General features: G+C 45.4%; 1 protein-coding gene across 5 annotated transcripts in view; it reads left to right on the top strand.

Moving 5' to 3' along the window:
* RNLS (renalase, FAD dependent amine oxidase) overlaps positions 1-24785 on the top strand; it is a 252672-nt gene that overhangs the window by 215829 nt on the left and 12058 nt on the right. For all 5 annotated transcript variants that reach the window (XM_073596350.1, XM_073596351.1, XM_073596352.1 and 2 more), the window contains exon 6: positions 368-543. In XM_073596350.1, the coding sequence (XP_073452451.1) occupies positions 368-543 (176 nt within the window). The remainder of the gene's footprint in view (positions 1-367; positions 544-24785) is intronic.

Here is a 24785-nt window from a genome sequence, read left to right as displayed (position 1 = left end):
GTGAACCCGGCCTCAACCTACATATGAAATGGACAACCATTAGCATCTGCTTGGTATAACTGGTTAAATTATACACCTGTCTCTAATCCTACAAAATTCCTGACTTTGTGCAAGTGTACATAGTGTATAAGTGTAAGAACTGATGTTGGTTTGAAGCCAAAGGGTAGTCACATAAAATATTGATTTAATCTAGAATTTTCTTCTGTTTGCTGCTCGCTTTGCATTTTGTAAATAAAAATGTATGTATTTTTGAAAGCATTAACTTTTTTTTGCATGCCATTAATTGTATGATGTTGCCTACATACATTTCAGTCACATTATTTAAAATTTTGTCCATTTCCTATTTTTTTTTTTTTTACTTTAACAGAGTCTTCAGATATTGGACCATCACTTGTAGTCCACACTAGTGTACCGTTTGGAGTAGAGCACTTAGAACAAGAAAAAGATGAAGTGCAACACGTGATCTTGAAACATCTTGAAACAATGCTACCAAATCTTCCTAAACCAAAGAGCGTCAAGTGTCAGAAATGGAGATACTCACAAGTAAGTGTATCCAAAGTTCATATATTGAAGGGGCCTTGGTACCCTTGTCTGGCATAAAAATTGATGCCATGTTAAAGCAGTGAATTTTAAAGGCATGCACCAGCCAGAATTTTTTTTTTTCAGTTTTGGATCGAGTCTGGGAAAGCTAAATTTTTCAAGAGGTTCTATCTCCTGCCTACTCTAGCCAAAAGGAAAGAAAACATTTTGGTTAAGGATGGGCTTTGAGCAACTGTTAATCATAAAGCGCCAGCAATGTCACTTGAGCAAAGCACAGGTTTGCATCAAAGTGACTGTTACAAAACAAAGTGGCAAGAAAAGGTGTCCCTGTAAAGTAAATACTGTACCTTTCCTGCCTGATGTGCCCCTGAACACCACTCTTAAAGAATTTAATCTCTTTAAGAATATAAAAATTACCAGGTGAACTTTCCTTATAAACCAAAACATCAGTAGTGTCGATCTTCTCTCCCCTGCTGCATTCTGTAGTTTCTCCTGCCATCCTCCACATCACTATATATAAGATCGAGGCATGGGGGTTGGGAGGAGAAACCATTAGGTGCAGTGGGGGGGAGGGAGATCGATACTCTCCCAAAGTTTTGGTTTCTGAAGATGCTTCAGCCAGCAGTTTCTCTTCAGTGGAGCGGCATTCAGGAGAAGTATTTGCTTTTTTCCTTACAGGGACATCACTTAAAGTCAAGTAAAATATCAGCAGCTCACTCATCACTAAAAGACATACACAAAGTTACAATAAATATTTAAAGAAGTCATTCCTTTCCAATAACAGCCCACTCATTTATGTTCAATGCCAAAATGTTTTTTTTATTCATTTCAGATGGGAAAAAAATAAAGAGCTCACTGTATGAAATCCATTATTTTGATGCTGACCTAGCAACTTCAGTTAGCCACCAGAGATTACATGAAAAGCAGTAAATATTAACATTAACTGTCCCCTGTACACAGCATGTTGTGTGGGGGTGGCTGACTTCATCCACCTTTTCAGAGCTAGCTGTATCTCTCTCCTTGTATATTGTGGTGTAAATTACCTAATGGAAAAAAGAACTCTTATTGTGTCTAAGACCTTCACGTCTACAAAGAATATGGAGACCTAGTATTGAGTGTCTATTCTAGTAATCTGACACCGAAGGACTCCACACTGAGCCATTAGAACTAAAATTTGTACAAGATGTATAATATATCACGAGAATTGCTTTCACCTTTTCTATCCTGTAATGCATGAATGTATTGTCCTGTCTGCAGTTATGCAAACACATGAAACACAATACAAGTTGCCACATGTACCTTCTGCATTTATTAAGAGTGAACAAAGATTTGATTCTGGATACATCTGCACCCCTGAGCAATGTATGGAAATGGCATTAGCTCCATGGAGGGATATGTATGGGCAGTTTGCAGTTTATAAAGCTAGAGATGTGTCAGTGGTCAGGCAAGTCATCCTCTACATTCTCAAATAAACTGCTGAATTGCAATTCCTAGTTATTCTCAGACTTTTCAAGCTACCCATGTCATAACATATTGCTAATTGGTTCACTCATTTCTACCAGTTATTTTTATGGTTCCAGGATGAGTGTATTGCATACCTCCCAACATTCTGAGATGGGAATAAGGGACACCTACTAGCAAATGTATGTAGGTATAGGACACGCCCCCTGCCACACCCCCTTAAGGGAGAATTAACCAAAAAAAAAAGGTTAATTGAATCCACAAGGGACTTTTTTTTACCACTACTATTCCTTTATATTGGCTTTTAAAATTTACGAATGCAGCAATTTATAATTTGGATGAAAAGTTTAGCACTGGGAAACTTTTTGAAAGATAGAAAGTACATTTTATATACAACTATATAGATCAGCCCAAAATAAGGGACAAATGAGGAGGACAGAAAGACATTGCTTCAAATCAGGGACAGTCCCTCCAAATCAGGGACAGTTGGGAGCTATGGTATTGTGTCTGCCCAGTCTTTAACAATTTATGAAATGATTCAATTACCTATAGTGGTAACTTTTTCACAGTCTCAGACATTGTATCCAGCATCTGTGCATACAAAGCCTTTAGGTCTCTTTCACACGGGCAGCTGTTCTGCCGCTGTTAAAAGCATGTTTTGTTATTTTGAAATTCCAAGACTCCAGGCACAGCGATCACTTGCAGTTGTACATTGCAATTAGCAGCGTTTACATGCGTTTACATGCGGCTGCGTTTAGCTGGAACATTCGTGCTATTTCTGATGTGCGCCCTGTTTTCCTTGTTGCTGCTGCTAGCCACAGGAGAAATAGTACACTGTGATTACGTGCAGATAGCTGCGCTAAATCGGTCCTGGACGCAGTCAAATTTATTTTTTCTAACTGCACAAAACTCCATGTAATGAAACCGTCACTAAATGCAGTGTGTGATTGGGGCCATAGGAAAGCATTGTGTGAGTTTAGGCGCGGTAGATAACTTCATCTATCCACAGCTAAAAGCTGAATTCTATCCATCCGTGTGAAATTTTTGGGGGGGCTTGTTTGCTTTATTTCAGCAAAAGGAGATGGAAGAATAAATATTTCACTTAAAGCTGAACTCCTGCTTTGATCTTTATTGAATACTGGCTTGGACTAATGTAAGTACAGTGAGGGGAAAAAAGTATTTGATCCCCTACTGATTTTGTATGTTTGCCCACTGATAAAGAAATGATCATTTCAAAAAAGTTATAAATTGATTTACATTTTAATGAGTGAAATAAGTATTTGATCCCCTATCAAACAGCAAGATTTCTGGCTCCCAGGTGTCTTCTATGCAGGTAATGAGCTGTGATTAGGAGCACTCTCTTAACCCTTTCGCTGCCAGGCCCTGTGCTCAATTTTGTACACTCAGGTGGCCAGACCATTTTTGCAATTTTTCCTTTGCTTTTTTATTTTTCACTTATAGCTTTCAGAATTTGTGAAAGACTCCCCAAAACCATATATTTTCTGAAAGCACATGATCAGTAGAATAAAAAGAAGGTGCTACTGATTCTTTTTTATACCCCACGGTATGTGCAGATGTTTATCGAGCCAATATATTTACAAAAAATACACTGAAACAATTATTAGCAGATAAAAACACAGCAAATTTTACAAAATTTCTACTAAATATAAAAGCTCAACCTGTATTGAGTTAAAAAATAACAAATATTTGTAACTTTTAAATTGCACCTTTTTGCGAAATAATGGAAATTGAACAGATACAAAAGTGTAAATATCCAAATTTCTCTAAAAATCTGAAGGTTTTCATTTTTCCCTTACAGCTTTCAGAATTTGTGAAAGACCCCCAAAATCATATATTTTCTGAAAGCATATAAACCGCTAGAATAAAAAGAAGGTGCTACTGATTTTATCGAACCAATATATTCGCAAAAAATTACACTAAAACCATTATTAGCAGATAAAAACACAGCTAATTTTACAAAATCCCTGCTAAAGCCCTACTAAATATAAAAGCTTAATCTGTATGGAGTTAATAAATAACAAATATTTGTACATTTTAAATTGCGCCTTTTTGCAAAATGGTGAAAATCGAACGTACCCAAAAATTTCTCTAAAAATCTGGAGGTTTTAATTTTTTACTTACAGCGTTCAGAATTTGAAAAGGCCCCTCAAACTAGACATTTTCTAAAAGCACATGACCTGTAGAATTAAAAAAAAGTGCTACTGATTTTTTGGGCCCCGCAATAATTGTGCAAATGTTCATCATATTGCTATTTTCACTAAAAATACACTAAAATCATTAATATTGCACATAAACACAATGTAACTTACAAAATTCCTACTAAATTAGTACTAAAGCATCGTTCACATGTGGCATACTAAAGTGCATGCCCATGAGGGGCCATGTTTACCCGCACAGGGATGCACGGGTGTTCCATGCATCCCCGTACAGGCAGTCTCATTTATGTCAATTGGGATGCAACAGCTGCACAGGCATAGCTGCTGTTCCCAATCTGACATCCGTGTGGGTGTGGGTCCATGACCCCGAACGCAAACACTGTGAGGTCAGGGACATGCATGCGAACCTACATGGATGTAAAATTGGGAGCAATGGCTCTGCTCGTGCAGTTGCTACATCCCAAATTACATCAATAGGACGGCCTGCACAGAGATGCACGGAACACCTGTGCGTCCCCGTAAAGGTAAGCTGTGTATGCCCTGTGTGAACAAGGTCTTAGGCCCCTTTCACACAAGCACACCAATCGGGTCTGCCTGTCCGTTTTTCAGGCTGGTCCAATCGGACCACCCATTGTTCTCTATGGAGAGGCTAATGTAAATGGACGTGTCTGTTTACACCTGCCTGCATCCGATCCAGTCCGCTAAAAACAGACGGATGGGGATTCCATTCCCCATCCATCTAGCAGATCGGATGGCATTGGATAGAAATGGACAGGCGGTCTGTTTCCATCCGACCGCCCCATAGAGAACAGCAGACTGTGTCGGTGCCCTCTCTTCTCAGCGGGGTTCAGCAGACAGATCCCCGCTGAGCAGGCGAACCTGCTTGACAGAGTTTGCTCCATGTGAAAGGGGTCTCACCAGGAGCGGCCGGTCCATTAGGGGTGCTAGGGCACCGGACTTATACGTTTTTGTATGAGTTTTTTTCAAGCCACATGATTAGAGCCTGAGGCTCTAATTGGCTTGAAAAAGGTTGGGCTCGGGGCGCAGATCATTGCACCCCGAACCCACCCACTTGTGAAAATAGCGAATTAATATCAGTTATAGTCTGCCGGCTTCTCCTCCTGGCCAGTCAGGATGGATCGGGTTGGCCAGGAGGAGAAGCTGAAGTATCCGTGGAGGAGTGAGTGAATGAAATTAAAAATCTGTATAGAGATTCCATTCCTTCAGAAAATGACAGCCTGATACATTGTAACACTCGTGGTTACAATATATCAGTGGTCAGTGGTCATATAGCAGTGATCAGTAGTGATGTGCGCTCTCTTCTACTGGGGGAGATCTTAGTAAACACATGTTTACTAAGCCCCAACTTCACCCCTACCCGCACCACTCCCCCTCTCCCCACCGCCGCGCTCTCCAAGCTGACAGATCACAGAGATATTAGGGGTTAATAACTCTGATCAGCGGGTTGTAATCAGCTGATCAGAGTCTGCTGAACAATTCTATTATAAGCTTATTGTCATTGAAGTGACCATAAGCTTAAAGGAGAGGGAGAAAGGAGGATTGGCCGGAGCCGCAATGACGTCACGCGCGGCAGCCGCCGAGAACGGCACAGTACAACTGAAGCAACGGCACATACGTGCCATTGCTTCAGTTGGCTTAAGTGCGCATGTGCCGCATGATGTCGGCACCTGCACAGTTTAGGAGATATCCAGTGCAGCTACAGGCAAGCCTAATTATAGGCTTGGCTGTAGTTTAAAGTGGTTGTAAAGGGTTTACAACCACTTTAACAGTCATATAGAATATATCACATTCCTCTTACAAGCCACAGCTAGGTAACTGTTAAGCTATGCTATTGTGTTTATCGGAACATGAAACAGAAACTCAGCAAGGCCTATTAATAGCAAGTCATATGATGTGAGCATTGCTTACAACAATTGGATGATTATTTGATTGTGTAGGGATTAACTAGAGGGTCCTAAACATTTTCAAGAATCAGCTGTGCTTGAGATTAGCCAACATATTTGATCTCCACAACCAAGCATCAATAAGAATGCCCTATCAAGAAAAGGTAACATGACTTTCACATTATGTACACCATAGTAAGAGACTGGGAGTTACTGCAGTGCGACCAGGTGATATGAAGAAGCGTGCTACTGGTAATATCTCTGTTGTATATGCTTAGTTAAAGAAGAACTATAGGCAAAACTTTTTTTTTCATCTTGGATAGAGTGTGAGGGCCATAACCTCTGTCACTTTTTTTTTTCACCATCTGTGTCCCATTGCGTAGATTTTTCTTCACTTCCTGCCCCATAGCCAAACATGAAATTCCTGCAAATTGGGAGAAATCCTTTGGGCCCCCCAAGTCACCAGAACTAGTGTCCCCATTGGAAGAGTTCACCTCTATTACTTTTCTGGGGACAACCCAAAATTTGGAAAGGTCTTTAACTTTCACTTTCAATGATAATGGTAAACGGACAAATACAGAGGGTGAATCTCCTTAACAGGGGCACAGACAGCAATAAAAACTGACAAGCGTTCTAATCCCTCTCCACTCTATCGAAAACTAAAAAAATGTTTGCCTTTAGTAATTCTTTAACCACTTCAATAGTGGGTAGGTAGCACTGGGCACTGACAGGCGGCACTTATGGACACTAATAGATGGCACTGATGATGAGGTACTGACAGGTGTTACTAATTAGCATTGTTGCGACACCTCTCATGGGGGCTGCGCTGATAATTAATGTGCTGATTATCAGCGCAGACCCCCCCGACAGGGAGAGCCGCCGATCGGCTCTCCCTGTCAGCACGAACCGAGGAAAGCCGTTTACCGTCACTTCCTGGTTCACGCTGCGATTAGTCACAGCTGATCACGTGACAAGGAGCCTCCGTCAGAGGCTCCTTACCACGATCGTAAATGCTCTGTGTCAGAGTGACACACAGCACCAATGATCGCCGCACTGTGCACCGGCATGTTATCCTGCTGGATGTAATATGACGCCCAGTCAGGATAACTGAACCACCACCCAGCCGTCATTCTGCTATAGGCCGGGCGGGAAGTGGTTAAAGTGTTATTAAACCCAGGACTCTGCATTTACTATATCTGGTCTCCCACAGTGCACAGAACATGGAAATGCAATTATTTCCTTAAATATAAACTGCTAAATACCTTTTCTCATCAGCAGTATATAGCAGTCTTGTGACTTCTATCAGCGTATGGCCGAGCACTGGTTAAAGCTTGTAGGAGGAATCATTCTTCTCTGACTGTCCTATGAGGCTGCAGGACACCTGACCCTCTGTCTGGACAGTACTGTTTGACCCTGTGCTGATCACATGCACCCTCCCAAGAAAAAAAAACTCTCTAGCAATATACATCAAACTGAGCATGTGCAGAGTGCCTTCAAGGCTCTGTACTACCAGGAGATGGATTGGGAACAGTGGAAGCAGGGTAGGCTCAGAGAAGCCAAGATCAAACAGCTTTTTTACACAATGCAGAAGATTAACCCCTTAGGTTCCACAGTGAGTATAACAAGCATGCTTTACTGCATATACACATTGATCTTACTGTTGTGGGTTTAGTAACACTTTAAGGCTACGCCCTTTTCTTTATGGTGTAGAGATTACAGGTGTTTGCTAGCCTGATGGTGCCATTCATTGGATCATTTTAGTACTGTGCATCTACTAGCAACCTGAGTCATGAGCAGGGCAATGACAGGTTCTCTTTAATGAGACATCTGGGATCTATTAGACCCCAGAGCTCTCCTCTGCCTTTAAAAGCCTCTGATAATACCAAGATCAGTTTGAACTGATGCTTTCGCAATCCAGTAATTGTTTACTTCTGGGTGAAACCAGATGTGCCAACATCCTTGTTGCTTCCGCTTTCTTAGACCATAGAGATGATTGGTGAACTTTCAGTCCTTGGTCATCTCTATGGTAAGCTGGCGGAACTGCTGGATTCAGTCCTGGGCTCCCCGGTGGGAACGAGAGAGCTAGGATATGCGCTGGAAGGTAGTGGGAGGGGGTTCCACTTCTGCCGCATGTAAAAGGGCTCCAGCAACTATTTAGCTGCTAGTTTTACATTAAAGAGCATCGCTGACCAGAAATTTTGATACCAGGATAATGCCTGTAGCTGCAGGTATCTATAGTCTTTGCAGTGGATTGGGAATGATTGGTGTCAGCATTACTGGAAGCTGGGAGCTTTTATTCTTATGGTATGGGTCTCTGCTAGAGAAAACCTGGTGCTCTCACACATCAAAAAATGTAAAGGTTCTCTTGCAGATTACAAAAGGCAGAATCCTATCACTTTATCAGTTAATGCAGGTGCTTGCATGTTTTTTCCTGGAGGTGCAGTTCTTCCTCCAGATACTTTTAAGGGAAGTTTTGATGGAGCAGATTATTGGTCGCCATTGGTTACAGTTTTTTTTCTGGTGAGATCCATTTGTTTCTTATTGATTCCCTGTTACTATCCAATGGGCAGATCGCTGAGTGTGGTTATTTCTTTCAGAACAGATGTAACCATGGATGGCTAGCTAGCTCCAAAGGGTATATTCTGTATAAAGCTACAGGGAAAACTTTGTGATTGGAAGATATGCTGATCACATGACTGACATGTTTTTCCTTTCCCAAGATGTCAAATAAATTGGACTTTGTTTGCTTTGAAAACTCAAAGCAATGGAAGTGCTAAATACATTTGTAAAGCACGTCTGCATTATAAATATGCCTTTTTCAAATAAAGCACGGAAGGCCACACCAGCCTTTTAAAAATGTGGCCTCTAGTAATTTGTACATATATAACCCACTGTTGAGTACAGGGGGTATTTAAACATGTGAACATTACCCTTTTTGTCACAGATGGGACAATATTAGGGGTCACTTTTTCTTGAAAATGTTATATACCTTTCGGACAAGATCCCCAGACACCTCAGAACTCTGGCCTTTTTTCATTTTTTTGGCTACCAAAATAACCATAGCGCAAGCGTGGAAGTTCCCGATCATTAACATTGCGCTAGTCAAACACAAATCCTCCTGGATCGTGCTTCGCGAAAACTTAGCAAGCATCCTACGAGATAAACACACCAGATTTGAAAGGGTCTGGAATCCCTGGATCAGATAGCTCCAATCTCCTGGGTGACCTGTAGGGTTCTGGGGGTTGGGTGTCTGGATCTGGGGGATCCACTTCTCTTTTCTTCTCTTTTCCCCTGTTTTGTCTCACTTTTTCCATCCCCCTCTCTATGTTCTTTTTAGTGCTTCATTGGTGCAGTCTCTTGGATCATTTTACTTTTTGTGCAGTCTGATTCAAATGTGATGTTAAAGTGCCTCAAGCTCTGGTAAATGGAGCACTGTGATCCCCCACTGTATTTTATCTTTCTCTTCCGAGTGAGGTAGACATGCTGTGGAGGGAATGTTTGATATCTGAATATCACTATATTATGTTGATTTTTTTTGCCTTTAATTTGATTATAGTACTTTGCTGACAGATGCCATTATGTCTGATTTTGTTGTGTTATGGATCCTCATTGATATACTGTTTACGATGAGTCGGATATGCTTTACTCATGATATTGTCAATGACTGTACTGCAGTACTGTTACTTTATATACGGTATGTGTTTTTGTTTTTTTTTAATCGAAATTCCCTTAATAAAAAATATTGAAAAAGAAAAATGTTATATACCTTTGATATAGAAGCTCCAGCCAAAGCTTTCCTTTTTACAAGAGTGAAGAAACTGTCAGGTTTTTATTGCACTCTGCCTCTCCAGTGGGGATATCTACCATGACTTTTTGTCATAGTGATCATTGACACTGGGACAGAAAGGGAAATCCGGAATGTTATGGTTGTCTTCAAAGCAGGAGTAGAGGGGAAATCTGCCAATAGAGAAAGGCTATCAAATTTATGATTTCTGGACAGGAAGTGGGGAAACGGATTTCAGTAAAACCCAACAGAAGATCTAGACCTTCTCCTTTCTATCTAAAATTTAAAAAAAATATATTTCTCTAGTCATCTTCCAGGACGGCATAACCTGAGAGATGACTGGTCCACCTGACAGGAAACACAATCAACATACAAGGTTAAAAGGCCCCTCCCTTCCCCCTGCACCTCAGTTCTTGATTGTGTTTCCCGGCAGCGAAACGTTTGTTGTTTTTTCTCAGACCTGAAGCTGGTAGCGGATGCCCCCCCCCTGAGGGCTGGACGCCAAAGCCGGGGAGGGTGGCGGGTCCAGCCAGGGCCCTGTCCTTCTCAGGGGGTCCCCCAATGGCTGGGGGAGAGAGAGTCTTCCCCGGCAAGGAGCCTCCCAGTACAGAGGGGTATCCCGGAACTCCTGTGAGCACATACCTCATGCTTTTACCTTCCACCCAGTCAGGTACGGAGGTGATGAAGGAACTGGGGCTCAGGCTGGTGACTAGGCCGCTGAGGGGGTAGAGGACGCCAGCCAGGTCAGTACCTATATGCCTTGTAGGGCTGGTGGAGGTCCTGGACTTTCATAGGGAACGCTGAAGCTCCTGTGTATGGAGAAAGCATTCTGGCCGGGTGGAGTAAGATGGCAGCGTTTCCAGTTCTGGGCGCTGTGACTTCCGACTTCCGGTCTATGCCAAAATGGCGGATTCGGACACTAGAGGCCGAAATCCCCCCTCAGATAGCGGCTCTCCAAAAAAAATGGCGCTGATCACCGGTGTGTAGGAGATAGACACTCAGCGCTCCAGGGAAAAGCAGGAGGCCTCACGATTTTCCTCTCGGAGGTTGGAAAACCTCGCAAAGCAGCAGATATGGATGGAGAGGAGATAACACCTGCACCCTTAGCCCAGGAAGAGGCCACAGGTGGTGAATCCTCTTCCGTTTTGAATGTGGTAAAGTAAGAGGGGTCTTACCTACACCATAGGGGGGGGGGGGGAGAGAGAGAGACACAGAAAGTCTTGGGAAACTGGCTAAAGTTTGGACTTTGTCTTTTTGCCTCCCTAGATCCTGCTGCTCTGCTCAGGGGGCTCACAAGGTGAAGGGCAAAAATCCCCCTCCTCCCAGGTCAAAAAGATGTGGGAACTGTAATGATAAGCTCCCACAGGACCATGTGAAACCTTTTTTGCTATAGGTGCATACAGAAGCTGTCTAGTAAGGAAACCTCACAGGTTATGAGGGACTTCCTTCCAATACAGTCGGAGATGCTTTCTACCCTCCAGTCTATCAAGACAGCTATAGCACCTAAGGCGGATCATAGAGAAATCCTGTCCTCTAGAGAAGACACTTCCTCTCAAGAAGGTTTTTCAGACAGGGGTCAGAAAACCTCGCAAAGACCCCCTTCCTCTGTCACTTCGGGAATTGAGGAGTTTGAGGACCCAGAGGAGTCAGAGGAGGACTCTTTAGAGGAAGGGGAAGACACAGACGTTGACAGCCAAGATAGTGACAGTCCTAGAGCTAGTAGCCATCTCTTTCTCTTGGAAAACATGGGGCAGTTACTTAGGGCAATCTATGTCTCTGAGGATATCCCAGAATCTCCGGTTCAGGCATCAGCCCAGGACAAGATGTACAGGGGTTTGGGAAAGCCTCAGTCCACGGTGTTCCCAGTTCATCAGGCCCTAAAGGAGGTGATTTTGAGAGAGTGGAAAGACTCGGAAAGACCCGGAAAGAGAGGTTCTTAGACTCAAAACTTGGAAGAGAAGGTTTCCTTTTGGGGAGGAAGAAGAGGAAGAGGAAGAAGAGCAGAAATTCTTTAAAACCCTTTAAAGTTAGACGCAGCCCTGTCGCAGGTTGCTAAAAAATCTGACTTGTCTATTGAGGATTCAGGGAACCTAAAAGACCAAATGGACAGAAGGTCGGAGACGCTCTTGCGCAGAGCATGGGATTCCAATGCGGCTGCCATGGCTCCTGCTTTGGCGTCAGCATGCGTGGCAAGAAATGTGAACGCATGGTTAGGCAGACTTTCCAACCATGTTTCTAGAGAGAGTGATTCTAAGGAAATCACAGACTCGTTAGAAATAATAGGTAAGGCTGTGGCATATTTGGCAGATGCGGCAGTGGAGTCTGTCAGGAACACAGCCAAATCTGCGGCCCTCCTTAACTCCGCAAGAAGGGCAGTCTGACTCAAATCATGGGAAGGGGACCATATGTCTAGATCAAGGCTATGTGGTTTGCCCTTTGAAGGTTCACAACTTTTTGGACCTGGCCTGGATCAGGTGCTGTCAAGGTCAGCAGAAAAGGGAAAAAAGCTCCCGGTTAAAGCTAAAGGAGAAAGAGGCAGGAGGTTTTTTGTCCCCCCTCTAACCAGGGTCAATTCAAAGGAAAAAAGGATGCTAATAGAATGGGGGAAAGAGAAAGAGCGCACAAAAAGGTAGTCTGCTCTTTTCTGGACCTAAAGACGCCACCAAGCAGTCTAAGTGACGCCAGCATCAGGGTAGGGGGGAGATTGTCTCACTTTGTCCCTCAGTGGAAGAGGATCTCCGAAAGCCCCTATATCTTGCAGATTGTAACAGAGGGATATCGTCTGGAACTTCTCCCCCCTCCCCCTCAAAACTTTTTTCTGACGCGTCTCCCCAAGGAAATCTCAAAAGCTGCAGGGATTGGCGTTCCAGGAGGTGATCATCCCCATTCCACCGGAAGAGCTTTACCAAGGGTTTTACTCCCATGTGTTTGTCGTTCAAAAACCATCAGGGAAATTTCGCCTGATATTAATTCTCAGGAAGTTGAACAGGTTTTTGCTACAAAAGAGCTTCCAGATGGAGAGTATATACACGGTGACCAGGCATCTATTAAAGGGTTCTTAGCCACAATAGATCTGAGGGATGCTTACCTTCATATCCCGATCACCAGGGAACACCAGTCCCTTCTGAGATTCGCAGTTCTTACGAGCGAAGGGATTCAACATTGGCAATTCCAGGCTCTTCCCTTTGGATTAGCCGCAAGCCAAGGATCTTCACAAAGGTCCTGGCGGAGGTTGTAGCTTACCTACACCTACAGGGGGTGTCCCTTATACCCTACCTAGACGACCTTTTGGTATACGGGCAATCAGTAGAGCAGGTGGCAGTAGAAGTAGGCAGAGTGATTTTCACTCTGGAGTCCTTGTGCTGGATAGTAAACAGAGAGAAATCTTCTCTGGCACCGTCCCGAATAAAAGTATTCCTGGGATATCTGGTGGATACAGAGGCTCAGAAACTGTTTCTTCCAGAGGAAAAACGAATAAAGGAGGTTACAGCAGTATCCTTTTTAAAAGAACCCAGGGGGTACTCTCGCAGGCATATCATGAGGGTTCTAGGTCTAATGACCTTGTGTATCCCAGCGGTCCCCTGGGCTCAGCTCCACTCCAGGGAGCTGCAGTTCTTCCTTTTGTCCTCCTGGGACAAAAGGAAAGAGTCATTAGATGGAAAGGTGTTTATCTCAACAAGAGTAAGGACCTCCCTAGATTGGTGGCTGGATCAGGACAAGCTCAGGTCGGGTCTCCCCTGGGACCAGTGGAATCCCACAAGAATCACTACCGACGCAAGAGCCTGGGGTTGGTGCGCTCACCTGGGGGATATCCAGGTACAGGGGCCCTGAACTCCTTCTCAGGCAGGGGCATCCTCCAACCACAGGGAAGTCCTGGCCGTGGGCCAGACGTTAGTAGCCTTTGGAGACAGGATTCAGGGCTTAGAGATCCAAATCTTGTCAGACAACGTGACAACGGTCTCTTACCTAAATCGTCAGGGGGCACCAGATCCAGGAAGCTACTGAGTCTAGTCCTGAGCATCTTAAACTGGGCCGAAGAGAATCTTCAGTCCATATCGGTGGTTCACATAAGAGGAACCGCCAATGTGGTGGCAGACTTCTTAAGCCGGCAACCCATCCTCCAAGGGGAATGGGAGTTAAATCAGGAGGTCTTTCTCCAGATAAGTCAGAAGTTCGGGATTCCAGATATAGACCTTTTTGCCCACAGAGGGAACAAAAAAGTGGATCGTTTTTTCTCTCTCAACAGAGAAGGGGGATCTCAGGGAGTGGACGCTCTGTCTCAGGACTGGGACTTCCATCTAGCATACGCCTTTCCCCACTAGTCTTAATACCACGGGTCTTACAAAAATTGGCCTGCTCAGATTGCGGACTGATCCTTATAGCCCCATGGTGGCCAAAAAGGACCTGGTTTGCCACTCTCAAAAAGTTGTCATTTTCTCCTCCGCTCCGTCTCCCAACCAGACGAGATCTTCTCCTACAGGGGCCAGTCCTCCACCCCGACCCGGGATTCCTCAATCTGATGGCATGGTTCTTGAGGAGGAGATCCTTAGGGGCAAGGGCTGCTCTGATAGGGTAATTGAGACCCTCTTGGGCAGCAGGAAGCTAGTCACCAGGAGGATCTATTCCAAGGTTTGGAATTGCTTCTCACAGTGGTGCTGGGATACGGAGGTGTCTTATCCTTCAGTACCAGTGGTACTGGAATTTTTACAAGCAGGGGTGGATCAGGGGATTTCCCCGAACACCTTGAGGGTACAGATAGCAGCGTTATCTGTATTTTTGGATCAGAGGCTCGCACTAGAACCTCTGATTAAGAGATTTCTTCTGGCAAAGGAGAGGTTAACCCCTGTCAGGGTGAATGTATTCCCTCCATGGAATTTATCTCTGGTTTAGGAGGCACTGACGAAAGCGCCCTTCGAACCAGCGCAAGAGATTTCAGTTAAGTTTTTGACTCTTAAGATAGCGTTTCTGTTGGCCATTTCCATGAGCGACCTACAGGCCCTGTCAGTTAAGCCTTTTCTGTTGATTCTGGAGGATAGAGTGGTTCTTAGACAGGACCCACTATATCTTCCCAAGGTCGCATCTAAGTTTAATAGATCTCAGGAGATCATTTTACCCCCCTCCTGTGATGATCCAAAAAATCAGAAGGAGAGGAAATGTAATTTATTAGATGTCAGGAAATGTTTGTTGACATATCTAGATAGAGTAAAGGACTACAGAAAGTCGAATCATCTTTTAGTTTTATTTAGCGGCCCTAAAAAGGGAGGGCAGGCATCCAAATCTACTGTGGCTAGGTGGATTAGGCAGACAATAACATTGGCCTATGAACAGACCGGTTCCCCAGTACCAGGGAACCTTAAGGCCCACTCAACAAGATCCTTGGCGGCCTCTTGGGCAGAGAGCGCTGGGGCCTCGATAGAACAGGTCTGTCGCACGGCCACTTGGGCGAAGCAGGATACCTTTTTGAAACACTATAGAGTGGAACTGCTGTCGCCCCAGGATCTGACATTTGGAAGGAAGGTGCTACAAGCGGTGGTCCCGCCCTGAGGTAGGCCTTGAACTCCTTGTCCATCCTCTCAGGTTTTTTTGACAGTAAGAGTTTTTATTTATGTAAAGAAAGAGAAAATTACAAGATACATATAGCATGAACATAGTCAGTACAGTATTTGCCACTAGATCATAAGTCAGTGGAATTTAACCATTGCTAGGCAAACGGAAAATCAGGGTTTCCAAAAATAAAAACAGTCTGTAGTAAAGAATATGTCTATTTTGAACCTTCCAATATCAAAAGGATCAGTACGATTAAGGGGGGGGGGGGGGGTGCATGTACTTTATATAAATAGAGATATTCTTAGCTTATACCTAACAGTCTCCTGCTAAAGATATAACAAGAAGGAGATTATTGCGATCTGGGGGGGGGGGGGGGGAGGGGGAAAGAAGGGAGGAAAGGGGGGGAGGAAGGAAGGAGGGGAAGAGAGGAACACGGTGGAAGGAGGGAGGCAGGGGGGGGGGGGGGGGGACGGGGGGGGGGAGAGATGCACCAGAGAACGACCCACAGCCACTCCTAGCTCCCCAGTGGCTTACGAAAGCAGAACCATAACAGTTACATATAATATGAATTCACTGCTTTAGACATCAGACCAGTTTGACCATATTTTATCATATTTTGCCGGGCAGTTTCTACTTTCATACGTAATTTTGTATAATGGAAGGACTTTATTGATTGCATTACGCCATTCGGCAACTGTAGGGAGCCCTGTACTCTTCCATTTCAATAGGATCTCTCGTCTTGCATAATAGAGGGCAAAAGTCAAGCACAATTTGATATAGCGGTCACCTTCTACATCCCCAAGATAGCTGAGCAAGAAGACAAGAGGGTCCAGTGTCAACTCTACACCACAGACTTCCGTTAGTACCTCCGCTACTCCCCTCCAGTATGGATGGATCTTGGGACAAGTCCATACCATATGGAGGAAGGAGCCACGCTCAGTGGAGCACCTCGTGCATATTGGGCTGTGAGAGGGGTATATGTTGGCCAACCTTTGTGGGGTATAGTATGCCCTGTGCAAGAATTTTAATTGCACAAAACGATCTCTGGACGCTATCATAGAGGGAATAAACGTGGACACACAATCATCCCATATCTCCTCGTCTAGGTTAGGAATGTCTACCCTCCACTTGGCCAGCAAGTGTGAGGTGTCCGTGTCGTGAGCCACTGTAAGATACATGTAGAGGGTGGAAAGTGGTTTGTGCAGAAGTTCTGAAGTAAGAAGTCTCTCAATAGAGTCAGAAGTCAGAGTGATTGGGCTAGGGAATTGGGAGGTAAGGGCATGTCGGAGCTGCCAATAACGGAACTGAAAGGATCGAGGAAGATTAAATGTTTGTTTTAGTTCCAGAAATGTCAGGATCTTGCCCTTTGGCATTATTTGCTTAAGAGTAACAATGCCCTTCGCTGCCCATGCCGCCGGGTCGGGTACTGTATTCAGGTGGGGGAGAGAGGGATTGCCCCAGAGGGGTGTGTGAGGGGAGGCCACCATAGGGTCACGATGTGCCGTCCGGGAGCACTGCCAAACCCGTATAGTGGTCTTCATAGGCACCGTAACAGCCGGGTGTGCTTTACACCCCCTGAAGACTAGATTAGAAAGGGCCGCGTATGAGCCAAGGATTGCGGCTTCGAGGGTGACCGCTGGATTCTGTCTAGGCTGAGAAAACCACCAACGGACGGTAACCAAAACCGCCGCCCAGTAATATATAAGGAAATTTGGGAGGGCCAGGCCACCTCTGGAGAGGGGAAGATAAAGGGTCCGTCTGGCCACTCTAGGAGGTTTACCCGCCCAGACAAAGTCACTCACAATGCTGTCAAGTCTCCGGAATAGAGCCCGAGGTATATGAACAGGAGTGTGACGAAAAAAATATAACAGTTTGGGCATATACACCATTTTGATTAGATTCCCTCTGCCCACCGGCGTAAGTGGGAGCTTGCGCCAAGTGGAGCATTGCTTGGTAAGCTTATCCAACACCGGAAGAATATTACGTTCCAGGTAACCATCTAAGGATAAGGCCACTCTGACGCCCAAATACGTAAACTCTTCAACCCATCCAAGAGGTGTCAGAGTGTCAATACGAGGTAGGGAAGGATGAAGTGGAAAGAGAACTGACTTGTCCCAGTTGATACGGACTCCTGAAAAACGGCTGAAGGCATCAAACTGAGACAAGGCAGCCCTCAAGGACCCGGAGGCATCGGCTAAATAAAGGAGGGAATCATCGGCATAAAGGGACAGTTTCTCCTCCAGTGGGCCTACCTTGATACCCCTAATAGCTCGGTCACTTCTAATATGGGCCGCCAGTGGCTCCAGGGCCAAGGCAAACAATGACGGGGACAGCGGACACCCCTGCCTAGTTCCCCGCTCCAAGAGAAATGGTTCCGAGAGATTACCCCCCGTGCGTATGCGGGCCTTTGGACATGCGTATAACATCTGAATCCAGGAGAGAAAGACCGGACCAAAACCAAATCTGGAGAGGACCCTCCACAGGTAGCCCCACTCGACCGAGTCAAATGCTTTCTCTGCGTCGAGTGAGGCCACCACCCCAGGGCTCCCCGGGTCGGCCGCCGCAATATGAGTGTGCAATCTACGGATATTTATGTCTGTACCTCTACCGGGCATGAACCCCGTTTGGTCCGGATGGGTCAGGGCAGTGATGACTTTATTTAAACGATTGGCAAGAATTTTGGCTAAGACCTTCGCGTCAACATTTAGGAGAGAAATAGGGCGGTAAGACGCACAGAGAGTAAGATCCTTCCCAGGCTTCGGAATGAGCACTATAACTGCTTCATTCATCGAGGCCGGAAGGGCCCCAGTTTCCAGAGCTGAGCTAAAAACCATCTGCAGTCTAGGGGCTAGTTCTTCCATGTAGGTCTTATAGAACTCTACTGGGAAGCCGTCTGGACCCGGCGTCTTCCCTGTCTGCATCATTTTGAGGGCTTTTTGTATCTCTTCCAGTTGGATGGGAGTGTCCAGATTGTTTGCTGCGGTGGGTGTAAGGACTGGGATGTCAATTTCCCCCAAATAGTCAGTGAGGGCTTGTTGGTCATATACTACTCGTGAGCTATATAATTGCTGGTAATAATTGGTGAAGCATCTATTCACTTCCGCTGGGGAGGAATGAAGTGTCCCATCCTGGTCCCTAATCTGCGCTATTGCCGTTACCCCGGATTGCTCTCTGGAGAGCCAGGCCAAAAGGCGACCTGTCTTCTCCCCCTGCTCAAATATGCGTTGGGATTGGTATAATAGCTTTTTTTGTGTCAGGGAGGTCCGTGTCAGTAAGGTTTGTTGGATAAGGGATTGGAGTGTGGTATAGTCTTGTGGGTCGCGAGACCGGACATAAAGAGCCTCCTGCCTGATCGCGTCAGCCTCAAGTCTGGTAAGGTCTGCCCTGCGTAATTTCCTTACTTTAGCGATAATACCTTGATAATGCCCCCTTGATGAGGCCTTAAAGGCCTCCCAAACAGTATTAGCAGGGGCGGTGCCCGGGTTGACTTCCCAAAATTGCTGCATTGATTCCCGAAACCGAGAGTCCACATCTATATCAGATATCCAGAATCTGGACAATCTCCAGAGTCTATCCGATGGAGTCACCGTCAGTTCCAAGGATAGCAGCAGCGGGGCGTGGTCTGAGATCCCCCTTGGGAGTATGCTGATATCTCGGACTCTGGGAAGGACAGGGGCCGCCACATAGGCCAGGTCTATACGAGAAAATGATCTATGCGTGGCCGAGTGGCATGTAAATGCTTTAGTTTGAGGGTTTTTCCATCTCCAAACATCCACCAGGCCATATGTGTCAGCCCAGTCGGCCAAATCATGGCGAGCTGTACCGCCCACCGAGCTCCTGTCCAACCCAGAGTCCGGAACCAGGTTAAAGTCCCCCATTAGCACCACATTATCCGGGGGAAACCGAGCCAGTCCTCCCGAGATTGAATTGAGGACCCTGAAGGAAGCCGGGGGGGGCAGGTATACACCCACCAACACCCATGGTAGGTCATATATCAGAGCGTGTATTAGCACATATCTCCCATCAGGATCCAAAATTAAATCAAGGAGTTTGAAAGGGAGAGTCTTTAGGACCAAGATGCTAACCCCTCTAGCAAAGTTGGAATAGGTAGAGTGGTAGTGATAGCCTACCCAAGGTTTCTTTAGGCTGAGGGTTTTACTACCAATCAGATGTGTCTCCTGTAACACACAAATATGGGGGTTGTGTTTTTTAATAAATTGAAACACTAAGGAGCGTTTCAGTGGAGAGTTTAGGCCCCGTGTGTTCCAGGAGAGGATATCAAGGTTAGTCATGTATACAGTTTAAATATTAAAGAAACAGGATATATGTTGCATACAAGTCCCGGTGCACCGCCGGCCGTCACAGGGGACGCCTGAAGTGAACCAAGGCTTGGCAAGAGTTCTAGTAGGCTGAGCAAACACAGTACTGTCAAATAGTAAAAACAAAAAAACTGGGAGCCAGAAACATGGCTCAACATCCCCGAACCCCCCCCCGCCCCACCCAACCCCCCAACATGGAGGCAGGTTTGTAACCCAAAATTTACGACGGCCCAAAGGCTAGTCATGGAGGCAGTGAACTAGAGGCAACCAACCTCTGAGAATCAAAAAATAGTCAAGTTTACTTTGAGTTCCGGTAAGGAAGAGGTGGTGTGGATCACCCGGAGCCCCGGGGGCACAAAACTTATGGTAGTTGCCGAGTGTCCCCGACCCCAGCCGGGATCGAGGATTTACTGAAGAAACTAGCAGGGGGAAAGAGGGGGGAGAGAAGGGGGGGGAAAGTGCAAAAGACAGGTGGCTACTGAAGTCCTATCCTGTCCCAAGGAGGATGAGAAGTCACATCTGCGTCCCTGGTGGGCCTCAGGATTAATGAGGAAGTCCATCTTTTGTCCAGCAGTGTGCAGAATCGATAAAGGATATTTTATATATAAGGAGAAGTTCAGAGTTTCATACCGATCATCTCTCCTAACCGCATGCTGGATCCTGGAGAAACCTGTGTGCCACCAGGGCTGTGCTGGAGGGCGGGAGCCTGGGCTAGGTCCAGAGTCACAAGTTCAGAGAGGGTACCGAACAAATAGCCCCTGGGTGACCTTAATGAGATGATAGGGGATTTACAGAAGTGACCAGTATCGATCCCTCCCTTCTAGGAACAATTCCCCTGCAGACTCTCCAGCAATGTACTCACAATTTTCCCGATGTAAGTTATCTTCTGATGGTGTCAGCCCATGCCGCCGCCTCTCTAGGAGAGGTGAAGAACTGTACTTTTTCGCCATCCTGCACCCTCAGTTTGGCTGGGAATAGCATACTGTACTTGATCCCTTTCTCTCTCAACATGGCACGAACATGGTCGAAAGACTTCCGCTGCCTCTGTGTCTCTACAGAGTAGTCTGGAAAGATGAGAATTTTGGTATTTTCATAGTGTAAGTCACCTTGCAAGCGAGCAGAGCGGAGGACTGTGTCCCTGTCTCTATAATGCAGGAGTTTGAAAATGAAAGTGCGCGGCGGCGCTCCCTGTGGGCCTTTGCTGGCAGGCATACGATGAGCCCGTTCGATGGAGAAGTGCGGGGAAAACTGTGCTTTCGGGAGGAGAGTTGGCAGAAATTTCTCCATAAATCCGACCGGGTCTGTTCCCTCTGCACCCTCCGGGAGACCGAGGACCCGGAGATTATTCCTCCTGTTCCGGTTCTCGGCGTCTTCGGCCCTGGATTCGAGTGTCTTCACTTTCGTTTTCAGAATCTGAATGTCTTCATGGTGTTCTCTCTGGACATCCTCTGTGGCAGAGACCCGCCGCTCCACCTCCCCCACCCGCTCTCTAAAACGGTCCATGTCCCGGCGGATGAGAGCGGTTTCCTCCTGGACATGGTCTATCTTTATGGTGAGAGTGGCCTGGCACGTGGAGATAGCCTGCATCAGAGCCTCAAATGCCTGGGATCCAGCCTGGATCACGCCGTCCGGCGGGGCGGGTGTCTGCGTCTCCATGTGGTGAGCTTCAGGAAGAGAAGGCCCAGGCTTCGGCGGCGCTCGCGTATCCTCGGGAATTCGCGGTTTCTGTGCCCCTTTTTTGTATCTGCTCATTCCCCGGGTCACAGGGGAGACCTCTATGTATGTGGCTGGGCTATGTGTGCGAAATCCACACCAGGATTTAAGAAGGATTTAGGTCCGGAGTGGGAGCTCTGGTACTACACGTCCGCTCCCAGCGCCATCTTGGACACGCCCCCCCATCCTCTCAGGTTATGCCGTCCTGGAAGATGACTAGAGAAAATTGACAGTTACTTACCGATAACTGTTTTTCTAGGATATCTTCCAGGATGGCAGGCCTACTTCCCACCCATGTTTTTATATAAGTACTACGGGAAGGGTTTCTCTCTGTCACCCGGATAACCTATTACTTTGGGAGAACTGAGGTGCAGAGGGAAGGGAGGGGCCTTTTAACCTTGTATGTTAATTGTGTTTCCTGGCAGGTGGACCAGTGATCTCTCAGGTTATGCCGTCCTGGAAGATATCCTAAAAAAACAGGTATCGGTAAGTAACTGTCAATTTTTTGTTTAGACTTGTACTATGCCCAGATTAACTTGTAGGATTTTCAATTTCGCTTTAACTGGGTTTCTTTTAAATCTAAATGTCCTTGTGCTATTTTAAGAACTAGTTTATAATGCATTAACGTGGAGACATGAGTTGACTGAGGCTGACAATGACTTCCAAGCACTATCCCCATTTATAAGAAGAGTGTTTTAAATACAGTGTCTGATACAGATCTGTAGTCTTATCTATTATGTGCATAGACAAGCTCTATTTATACAAACACACAAACAATCGCTGCCATTTACATCAGTGGCTCATCCAGTTATTTATCTTACTGCATAGTTCTAGAAATCAGGCTAGAATATACAAAATTAGCTCCAGGAGGCTAACTCTGCCGTTTACATTATTGCTGTATTTCCTTAAAGGGAAGGAAACTGATATTTATCTAAAGTACTTCAATGTATGTTCAGTAAAAACTTGACTTTATCTGTGGAAATTTTCAGCCTTTTAAAAATGATAATGTGTCTGAAAAACAGAAGACCCTTTTCATAATTTTTTTATTCACTTGAAATGTGACTTTAAACTTACTAGATGCATCAGCTAGAGCCCATTCCCTAGCACAGCCCCCTCCCGTCTTGCACATCATAGCCCTGTCCTCATCTGGCAATGTCTAATTACTCTCTGCTGACCTAGCTCCTCCACCCCTCCCTTCTTAAGCCTGGTACACATTATTAGTCTTTTCCGTGCATCCCAGCGGGCTGAACAAAAAAACCAAAACTGAAAAGCTTGGGAGGAGCCGCTGTACTAACTATGCAATGTTAGTATAGCGAACTCTCCCGCTGAGCTATTGTGTTCTGACAGTTGGACTGCCCCCCACCCCCACCAGAACACTCCAGTCAGTGCTCTCAACCATTGGCCGAGATCTCTGATCAGCAGATCTTTTTTGATCATGCCTCCTCAACAGAAGCTGGCTTCTGTTGGAGCCGTTGCTGTACACACAACCTGAATGTTGGCCGGTTTCTTTTGAACCAGCCGATGCCGCCTGATATTCGGCCTGTGTGTACGGCCCTTTACATTACCTTTTATGTAGCCTCCAGGTGAAGATAGAAGGGGAATACTATAGAGCAGGTATATGCAATTAGTGGACTTCCAGCTGTTGCAGAATTGTCCCATGAGGCATAGCAAGACACTGCCAGCCACAAGCATGACACCCAAAGGCAGAGGCATGATGGAACTTGTAGTTTTGCAACAGCTGGTGCCCGCTAATTGCATATCCCTGCTATAGAGTGTCACTTGAGTGGAAGTCCCACTGGTAAGTTTATTGTGTATAGCTGGTTGTAGGCATAGTCCACAACCCTCTAACGTGTCCCCCCCCCCCCCCCCCCCCCCCAGGGCTTAGTCATATAGATAAAACAAGCATACCACAAGGAAAGAGCTCCACAAACAAAAATAACTTTTCTATTTTTTTTTTTTTACTTATTTTTACACAAAGTGGGGAAGGGTTAGAAATGTGTTTTTTTCCCATTCTGCTGTGTCTCTACTACAGAGATTTCCCCTTTCCTGCCTGTGACAAAATACAGTAAGTGGTAGAAGTCAAAGGGTTCTAACCTTTCCCAATCTATCCCAAACCAAGCCTGGTCAGTGTGCCACTCTCATTGGGACTTAACATAACTTTTAATTGAAGCTAATGATCCTTCTTAAAACTTTGTTCTTTGTTGCTATACTTCTCTGTACATTGCGGATTCCCACATTAAACACAAAGAGACTGTCATATAATTAAACTGGCAAAACTGGGGAAAACAAAAAACACATACAGTGTTACATACATTCAGCATGTGACTCCACTTACAAATCCTGTAAACACATTTTAATTAAAGCAAAATCATTTTAGGTGGATATATATTAAACTAATGAGCTAAATGATTTGATAAACCTGAAAAAAAGACAAAAGAGTTTCATCTCTTTTATAACTGTATAGATATTAATTGTATGACTGTTTGTTAACGTGACCCTGTCAGGATAAAATTATTCCTAAAAAGGAAGGTTCTTGCACTGGAAGATCTTTGACACCACCCTTCGACAGCCTATGTCTTCTGCCTGCTAGCAATGCAGCCTCTGGCTAAGGCTTTCCATTCAGTACTTCCAAGAGTTTTGGTGGAAGCCTGTCCCCCCCTCCCCTGCATGCTGTGGTTCTTTCCTCTGACCCCCATGCCACTGCGGGACAGAGGAATTTCTTTTGTTTTTATTCTTGCAGGGTAGCTTTAAGAATAATTGACATTTTACAAAAAGTACCCTCAAATCTTCTTTATGACATCAAATTTCTTTTTCATACATTATGGGACACAGAGTCAGGCTAATATTCATTACCTGCTGGGTTATACTTCTACATTACGTGAATGGACACTGGTAGACCAAAGGTCTTCAGGCAGGAAGTGATCCCCTATATAACCCCTCCCATACAGGAAGTACTTTAGTTTTTTTTACCAGTGTCTGCAAGGTGGATGGCACGGTTTGTTTGCGCTCTCTGAGCTCCAGGTCTCTAGTCCCACAAATGGTTCCAAAATGAATCAAGGGATTGACCGATCAGATCCATTTGACACAGGCTTTTAAGCTTAGATAAATGGTACCCGAGCCTCACAAAGAAGACTCAAGATCCTGCGAGGTTTTGCTTGTAATGTGGCCTCCGGGCGCTGGACCCTGCAGAGTGGAAATCCTGGACACTACAGCGCTAAAGCATTTCCTGCAGGGTGCTGTACAGGTCCAAGGGAGTGGACCGTAAACATAAAAAGGGTACCCAGTCCTTGAAGGTCCAAGTGACAGGAACCCGCCGTGAAGGGTGAAGCTTGGGTTCTTA

Source organism: Aquarana catesbeiana, linkage group LG08 (genome assembly GCF_042186555.1).
Source record: "Aquarana catesbeiana isolate 2022-GZ linkage group LG08, ASM4218655v1, whole genome shotgun sequence".
NCBI classification, from domain to species: domain Eukaryota; kingdom Metazoa; phylum Chordata; class Amphibia; order Anura; family Ranidae; genus Aquarana; species Aquarana catesbeiana.
This window is presented reverse-complemented; position numbering and strand designations above follow the sequence as displayed.